The sequence below is a fragment of the Protobothrops mucrosquamatus genome, unplaced genomic scaffold (genome assembly GCF_001527695.2).
Source record: "Protobothrops mucrosquamatus isolate PMUCROS unplaced genomic scaffold, P.Mucros_1.0 scaffold69, whole genome shotgun sequence".
Lineage (NCBI taxonomy): Eukaryota > Metazoa > Chordata > Lepidosauria > Squamata > Viperidae > Protobothrops > Protobothrops mucrosquamatus.
The window spans coordinates 279,755-288,743 of record NW_015386447.1 but is presented as its reverse complement, the minus strand read 5'-3'; the positions used below and the strand labels follow the sequence as shown (position 1 = coordinate 288,743).

Sequence of the window (8,989 nt, the reverse complement as noted above, 5' to 3'; positions counted from 1 at the left end):
AATAATGGTACCATTTTGTGGGATTCTTTAATCACACTGATTGAGATCTACTGTACCTGTAAAGGAAAAGTGGGGAACAGAATTTACAATAGGAGCCAATATGAAAGAAGACAACACTATTGGTTCAAGTATGAGTAACAAGTAAATAAATGGTTGTCTATTAGGACTCCTAGATCCCTCTCAGTTACTATTGTTAAGCCAAGTGCCACCTATTCTATACCTGTACATTTGGTTTTTCCTAACTAAGTGCAGGACCTTAGTTTCTCACCACTGAACTGCATTTTGTTGGATAGGGCCCAATGCTCAAGTCTGCCAAGACTCTTTTGAATCTTGAGCCTAGCTTCCAAATTCCTCCCAGCTTGGTGTCATCTGCAGATTTGATGAACTCCCCTTCTATCCCTCTCACATAGATCATTTATGAGGATGTTGGAGAGTTCTGGCCCTAAAACAGAACCTTGGGATACCCCACTGCATGCTTCCTCGATGTAGATATAGTTCCATTGAGGACAATATGCTGAGTGTGGTTTGTCAGCCAAGTGCAAATCCATCTGGTGATTTAAATTAGTCAAATTAGTTGTTGGTTTCAAATTCTGATTCACATTACTGGAAATGATAGAACATCTAGGATTAGATAATGTCCTATTCTTTAGACAGATATACTTAATAAGGTCAAAAATTGAGGACAATTGTTCCTATTAACCAACCAGTGTGAATTGGCATAACACACACACACATTCACTGGCTGCTTCACAAAAGTAAAAATGCAGTTTATTTCAATTTTGTTTTGCATGTTAGGTGAACCTATGTATTGTGGCTTATTGTTCACCATGATGAAATGAACCGTGGCTTAGCAAATGTGTGAGCAATGGTTGCTGTCACCTATTCTGTAACCATGAAATCTGCATCTTTCTGGAAAAAGCAGAGCTCATTGAGCAGAAATAAGTGAACTGAGTCACAGAATAATTCTGGAGATGCACTAGGAAAAGGTCAGTTCTGCTTGATCATTGTAGGGTAACTTATTAGACAAAGAAGATAGAATCTTCAAATTGTAACTCCTTCTCCACAAACAGAAAATAATTGTCCAGTGAGGGTGGAATCTGCTCAAGGCAACCAAATTTAGTAATTTCCAAAGCACCTTGGTCCAAAACAAAAATATCCCCAAAGCACATGAACCAAATTAAGAAGCATTGATTTGAAGCATTTTTCAGTATTTGTTTTACTAAATGGAAAACCTATGAACACTGAAATAATGACAATTTTCCTTTGTTTTTATTGTTGTTTATTAAAAGTGTTTTTGTTAAAGGAACTTTTATGATTACCATCCATACTTATGATAGTATAATCCATAGTTAAACTGTACAAAGAAGTATTTTTAATTTCTATGTCTTGCCTCCAAGTCCAGTTCCCTAATTTTGTAGCGCATCCCACGTTAAAGTAACCATAACCAAGTTCTCAATTACTTAAATAATTTTCATTTACTAAATGATAAATAACAAATCCATTTTATTTTTATTTATATTTATTTTCTTATATAAGCATAAAACTCTTGCTAAGAATTTACATCAACATTTGTTGGCTTAGATACCCATACAATACTTAACTGCATACTTCAAGTGTGATAAGAGATTGTTCCTGGTTCTGTAATAAACCTGGATAATTTTGTTTAGTATGTTTTTCCATTCTATGCACAAGTTTATAAAACTATTTTACACCCTCATACTCTTTTAATACAGTAGAGCAGTCCACCTAACCTGTCATCATTTTGTGGTCCTTTTGGTATGTTCATTGAGTAGTTGGTTCAGTGTTGCTTTTCCTTTTGTTTTGAAAGTTTCATCAGCCTCCGTTCCTTTCAAACGTTAGACTTCTTAGAATTCAGATTTTTTTTCTGTATCTTCCTTGGCAACCCTTTCCTCTTTTCATCACTTATGGCCTTTGTGAATTGTAGATGTTCATTCACTAAGTTTTTTACTAGACGGCATGATTTCTCTTCCACTTTTGTCCTAACTGGAACTATCTGGCATTATGCTTTAAGTAACTTCAGCATCTTTGACTGGCAACTAATCAGAGATAAACCTATTTGTCTCAGCCTTGCCTGACTCTCTGGAGAGACTAGCTGTTCCTTGGTAAATGCATCAGGAAGCACTCAGTCAAATAAAGCTTTTTGTGGAAGGGATAACATATCGACACCAACTTTGTTGTCAAAATGATATCCATCCCTTTATGAAGTTTTTAAAAAGCCTTTTTACCCCCACTTCATTCTTGGCCATATTAGTGCCCAGTGACCTAATTTGGGGATTTCCCCAAAGAGTCCCTTGCAATCCATTTTATCAATGAAATTTATATCTTAATATAACCAGCTTACTAGATATGTTTTCTACTACAATTACTGAAAAAGAAAACAACACTAGTTGTAATCTGTATAGTTTATAAATTTTTGCTGCAGTTCCTAAAGTATAAGCCAAGACTTTCATTGTTGGAGAAATCCATCAGATTTCTTTCAAGTCCAGCGAAACCAGAAACATAATTCAGAGAATCCACCACAATCTGCATCAAGATATTTCTCAGTTCAAAAACTTTACAAAATATGCAAAGTTAAGGAAAGTTTAAGACAAAAACATTTAATCCAAAATATTTTGGATGGTAATGTAGCATATAACCAATGAACTTTGGAAAAGTTGCAAAATGATCTGGAACTTTGATGGAACAAACTTAAGGAATATATGTAATACTGGATACAATAGTAACATCTGTCTAAAAATGTCTAGACATCCCATTAAGAAAGCACAAAGGTTTGGCCACTGAACTTTATGTGACTTTATTTGTTAACTAATGAAATGCATGACTGTTTTCAAACTAAACTTGCCTATAGAAAAAAGAATGTCAAATCAGAGAAATGCAGTTTATTTTCAGCTGAAAGCAACATGCTAGAAATGTTTTAAAATGTCTATGTGTATATGTGGAATATAACAATAAAACTCCTTTCCTTAGTCATATCATGCTTTGCTTTTTTTGTATAGGAAGCCAGTTAATCATGCAAAATTTTGTTCAGTGTAATTGCATTAACAATCTAATATATACATGCTGCTTCAAACCAGGAATTATGCTTTCTACAGCTTATATTCAAAGCCAGTTAAATGTTACCTTTTAGATATTGATCATTTGGAAAAGACTCAAGGTAGATGCAAAGATCCACCATGCAGTGGCCTTAGAAAACAATCTTCTTTGACTCTCTGAGGGACAGGAAAGGAAAAAGGAAACAGCATGGAACAAGGGCTGCTTCTGCCAAGAGACTGGTCTGTTGAAGCTTGTCCCCCTAATTTCTCAATACAGCACATTCAGGGAGAGCTTACAGGTTGAAAATCAGAACTGGTACCATTTTTTGTCCTTGTATTTGATCATTACCTGAAAGAATAGACATAACAATATTCAAGTGACACGGAGATATGAATGTTTTCCTTTCATCCTAACATTCTGCAATATGAACCCTAAACTCCAACTTCCAGAGACTGCCTATCTGTTTGGGTGCTTGTAGACTGTATGCTGGAGCATATCTTTGAATATATGGAGAACTGATGTAACATGTCTTGATCAGGACCAGAACTTCTGCTGCTATTAGAGCCATAAAGGAACTGGGGGTTGCTAATATTTAACGAAAGACATGTTTACTACAAATTGAGGCTTAAAGCACCACTATATTCTTCATTGAACCTCGCCAAACATTTAGCCAGTTTCTGTTTGGGGAGGTATTAAGGAGTGAAAGCAATTGTTTGTATTACTTCTTCCAAAGATTCATACATCTTCCCAAGTGATTCTGAATGTCTGAGTTTGCAGAGAAACCTAGAAGGGTGATTGATGATTCCTATGAGATACAATGGGTGAGGCTGCATGGATTAGTGGCGGGCAGCGCATCAGCCAACTCCCAATCAGTGTTTTAAAATGTATGATTAAAACAGGCAACACAGAGGTTCTGGCACCCTGGAAATTCAGCAGAAAGCTTGAAGGGAAGATTAGTAGTAGCCAGGCTAGCCAACTGAAAGAACTGGATTCAATCCTGTAAACTACTTTGAAAAGTATAATGCAGTTGAAACAGTTTCTATCCCAGCTTGTCAATCATGCATTTATTACAATTCCTCTTTCTTAATTATCTTTGTTCACCACAATCACTGTTGCTGGAATAAAAAAAAGAACAAATGCACTAAATATGGCCCAAAATAGGTAAGGAGGTCTCAAACAAATCTGATTTACATGTCATCTGCCTAATGGAGTGAATAAATCAGTTCAAGAGTATCCCTCATCTCAAAGGCAAGAAATGCTTCTCCGGGATCAACACTCACCTCATGTGCATGTTTGGAAAATGCCTCTGCACTTGACATCATTCTTGCTGTCTTTTCATCTAGTTCCCCAAGTTTTTGTCCCCTTTCATCAAGAGCAAGACGTGCACGAGCCAGATCTCCAAGAGCACCTCCTGCAGCTCCTTTCATACCCTCAATCGATCCAGGAATATGTTGAGCAAGAGTACGAGATGCTTTTCCTGATGTTGCTTCGCCAACTGGAAATGGAACAGAATTAAAAGTATTTTATTGTGTTTCCTGAAACTTCCTGCCTATGTCTACGCCAACAGATGAAGTAGATTATAGAAAGAATTCTCACTCAGATCACAGAATCACAGAATTATTGAATCACAGATATGGGAGAAGTACTTTAGGCCATCATGAATCCAAAATAAAACATTCCCGACAGATGGCTGTCTAAATTCCATTTGAATGTATCCCTTCAAACGGAGTTCATCACTTCCTTTGTTAATTAGTTACACTTGAGATTTGGATGGTTTTTCCCCTAACATAATTTAGAACCTGCCTTCCCAGGATGTAGGTAACAAATTTCTACTTCCATTTGGCATGCCTTCAAATAATTCAAAATTGTATATTTTGGTAGGATGGGGTGTTTAGTCCCTTGTTCATTTCTGTTCATATTTGAATCTGTTTCAGTTTATATGACTATTTGTTAAAGCATGATGTCCATAACTGGCCACTGTACTTGCAATAAGGTGTGACCAAGTAGAATAACATGACATTATGGCTCACAATTACTTGAAAACTATACTTCTCTTAAATACAGACTAAAATTGCATTTTCCTTTTGGTAGCTATGCCACATACTGCTGAGTCATAATCAACATTTTTCCAATTCTATATTGATTTGTTTTTCTGTCTCCTATGTGATTTTTCACTGTTAAATGTAATTCTGTTATCTTCACCCATTTCACTATTAATTTTGAGATATTTGATATTTGAGGGATCACATCTCCCAATTACATCTACCAATCTCACTAGATCCAATCATGTTGTGGATCACTTCAGCTAGGGAACTTTATTTGGTGGGTCTCTGCAGTGGCCCATGCTTTATTTAACATTCTTTTCTCAAAGTGAAGCTGGCATCATTTTTTTTTATCTTTCAGGAGATCCCTTAAGATCTGGTTATCTTAGCAGACTTCCAGATCCCAGGGGACTGATGAAATACTGTGCTATTGTGCTATTAACACCCACTGTTTGCCCAATATTATTTTCTTTTAGTTTTGTGCATTGATTTCTTTTGATGTCTTCCTTTTTTATTTCCTCATTGGAATTGTTTGCAATGTTTTTTCAATAACTTCTTTTAAGAATCCCACCAATTTTGGGCTATTGTATAAAGAATAAACTATACAAAATAAGTACTAATTATTGAGATACTTTGGGAATAACTGCAAAAGGACTTCTTTGTGTTGTCACTAAAATCTTGGCTACCATGGGAAAACATTTCCATTCTCAGAAAATATATTATTTTGAATGAGATAACCCACTTCAATAGAGTTTTATTCTGCAAAACAATATTCCCCAATATAGAGCACTCTAGATATTCAGGTCATTTGAGAATTTTAGTAGGTATGCTTCTTGAATCACTGGCTCTTCCCAGATGGTGGAAGAAAACCATCATACAGTAATCTTTCTGCTTCCCAATTTCAATTTTAGGGGAAACTGTTCATGATGAAAATAGGGACAATAGAGGGAGAAAAACGTGTGTTGTGCACCTATCAGATCATTTTGTAATCAAGAAACCCAAGTATATGCAATTAATACTATATTGCAGTAAGTTAAGGTTACAACATACAACAACCCCCCAACCTCAGTAGAATAAAAAGCAAACATACCCATATTGTCCATGAAATAAATCCCAGAGTCTAGCAATACCTTTATTTTGTCCCAAAATGGCACAGAAGAATGTGCAAACTTTCAAGTTCTCAAGAACTCTTCATCAGGCAACATGTAACAAAAAGCAGGGAATGGAGAAGCAAGAAAGTCCAAAAATTAGGCTAGATGTTTCAGCCATGAGGTCTGAAGTCAGTCTTAAGATGAATGAAATATATTGAATGCAATAGAAAGTTGTAGGCATTATTGATGTCAGACAATGAGACTTTAGTAAGTTCATGCAAGTAACTGATGACTTTTGACTCCTCAGATTAACCTTATATTAGTACAATAAGATACTAGTTGCATATATCTGGGTCCCTCTTTTTTTTCTTTTTGTAGGAATAATTGGATGAGATATTTACACAATGTATTTTTTTTATCTTTGGATACATAATAGGCATTCAGTATCTCCATCGTAGCATTTAGCACACAGATACATAGCAACTTTCTAGAACGTTTAAATTTTGGTGTTAAATGTATAATTTAAATTATCCATTTGAACAACATTTGCAACATTGTTCAAATATTAGTTTTGAACAACCATTTCAGAAAGGCCAGTGTTATACTATCACAATTTTATTCTATTTATTTTCATTTTCTATATTTTACTTTGATTCCTATTTTTTTGTGATACATTTTATGGGGAAAAACACTTACACAGGTCTTCTCGGTCAAGTGTTCCACCAGTTCCACCAAATAGCCCCTTCAGAAAACCTCTGTATTGGGCCTCTGGGGTGTCCATGGGAATGAACAAATCACCAAGCATGTCCTGTTCAAACAACAGCACAAAAAACAACCCATTTCAAGTCTTTTCAGCCAAACTTCACAAGAGAAGCTCCTGAATGTTTATTAAGCTGTATGTAGGATATACCAACAGATGAATTTTAAATGTTAAACTCATCTGCTGGTTGCCAGAAGCCAGATGAAAAATTCATCTCTGAATAATCAATAATCTTCCCAACAATGAGAAGAATTCTGATATATCACACAAAAGTCTCTCTTAGTCAGAAAAGTCCATTCCTAGAATTAGTAGATGTTTTCTTATGCTGTGGGATACAATATACATAGTTGAACCCTCAAGCAATGTAAAGGGAACTCTGTCCCTGACTTTTCAATCTTTCTCATGGCCATCTCATTTTTTGGTTTCACCTTTAGTAGCCAATGTGACTATGTTGAACCCTCCTAGCGTGTATGGAAATAAAGCTTTACACCTCATGACACATCATGGTTAACATTCAGGGTACATCTAGAATGCATGCAACAGCACATCCCTATACCCTTATAGTAAGATATTGCCAGTGATGTACTGTTAAAATGTTCCAAAAAATGGCTCTGCCAAATCCATTGCAGCCACTAATTGTAGAACAGCTAATTGGCATGCTAGGTGTTAAGGCTCACCTTTAGGTTGTGGCCAGTCTGACACCTTTGCGGTCAACTGGTGCACAAAATTCCAGAGAATTTAACAACTGCTTTTATAAGTTGGTGTGAGCCAACTCCAGCACATCACTGGATATTGCCAACCATAATGACTCTTGTCCTCACCCCATGCATCTTTCTACCATTGCTATAGGAACATCAGTACACAATGTTCATTTTCAAAAGGTAGTGGTGCTATAAGCTTTTTTCCCACTACAAAAGTAATAACCTAGCTAGCCTCTCACAAGAATGCTAAGAAGACTAAATGAGCAGAAAAGCACTGCAGCAGTCCTGAACATCAGGAAAAGGAAACGGATCATCTATACCAAGCATGTCCAATCCATATACTACATGCAGCCTTGGACAACTAGTAATGCAGCCCCACAAGATTGTAATAAAAAATATTAAAAAACAAAGGAAGTTTGTTCTTTATATACATTAACAATATTATATGTTTTATATGCAGCCCAAGATAATTCCCCTTCATTCAGTGTGGCCCAGGTAAGTCAAAAGATTGGTCACACTTCATCTACACATTTTCCAACAAAATAAACACCCACCCAATTTTATCAAAAAATGCCTCACCACTCAATACACTACAGGACAATCAGCACAAGTTGTGAAAAAGGATAACATTGCCATACATCAAAAACAGCTCAGAAATAACTAATAGACTATTATAACTACATGGCATCATCCTAGCACACCTAAAGCCCTCCAAAACACCCTAAGTAAAACGAAAGACCCAGTAGCCTCAGAAATAAAAACAGGAATCATCTACAGCATAGAGTGTAAGAACTGTAACAGCCGCTATATAGGATAGAAGACTAGCCAAGTGTATTTGTAAACCCCAACTAGTGGTCAGAAGACTCCTTAATTACCGTACACAATACATGGAGAGACATCACTATACTTTCAATTGGGTACTCATGAGAATTCTAGACCAAGTGAAGTCCAAAAATGCTAGAGGATTCCTGGAAGCATGGCACTTAGACAAACCAGCCAGAGATAAATACATCTATATACCGTTCAAAAGAGAATCAAAAAACTAAAAAGGAAACAAAAAGATCAAAACACCTCTTTACCAGCGACCAACAACCAGATAAACAGAGATTAACATCAAGATTAATACTAGACCAACAATCAAGCATACCAGTCGGGCTTCAGGCCGGGGCACAGCACGGAAACGGCATTGGTCGCGTTGGTTAATGATCTCTGGAGGGCCCGGGACAGAGGGTATTCCACTGTCCTTGTTCTTTTGGACCTCTCAGCGGCTTTTGATACTGTAGACCACGGTATCATGCTGCGGCGTCTCGGTGGGTTAGGAGTGGGAGGCACCGTTATGCG

General features: G+C 36.5%; 1 protein-coding gene across 2 annotated transcripts in view; it reads right to left on the bottom strand.

The window, feature by feature from the left end:
• Positions 1-3,252: 3,252 nt before the first annotated feature.
• STXBP5L (syntaxin binding protein 5 like) overlaps positions 3,253-8,989 on the bottom strand; it is an 84,617-nt gene continuing 78,880 nt past the window's right edge. For both annotated transcript variants that reach the window (XM_015812118.1, XM_015812117.1), the window contains 3 exons: positions 6,884-6,995; positions 4,335-4,549; positions 3,253-3,402 (listed from right to left, as the gene is read on the bottom strand). In XM_015812118.1, the coding sequence (XP_015667604.1) occupies positions 3,361-3,402; positions 4,335-4,549; positions 6,884-6,995 (369 nt within the window). In that variant the 3' untranslated portion in view covers positions 3,253-3,360. The remainder of the gene's footprint in view (positions 3,403-4,334; positions 4,550-6,883; positions 6,996-8,989) is intronic.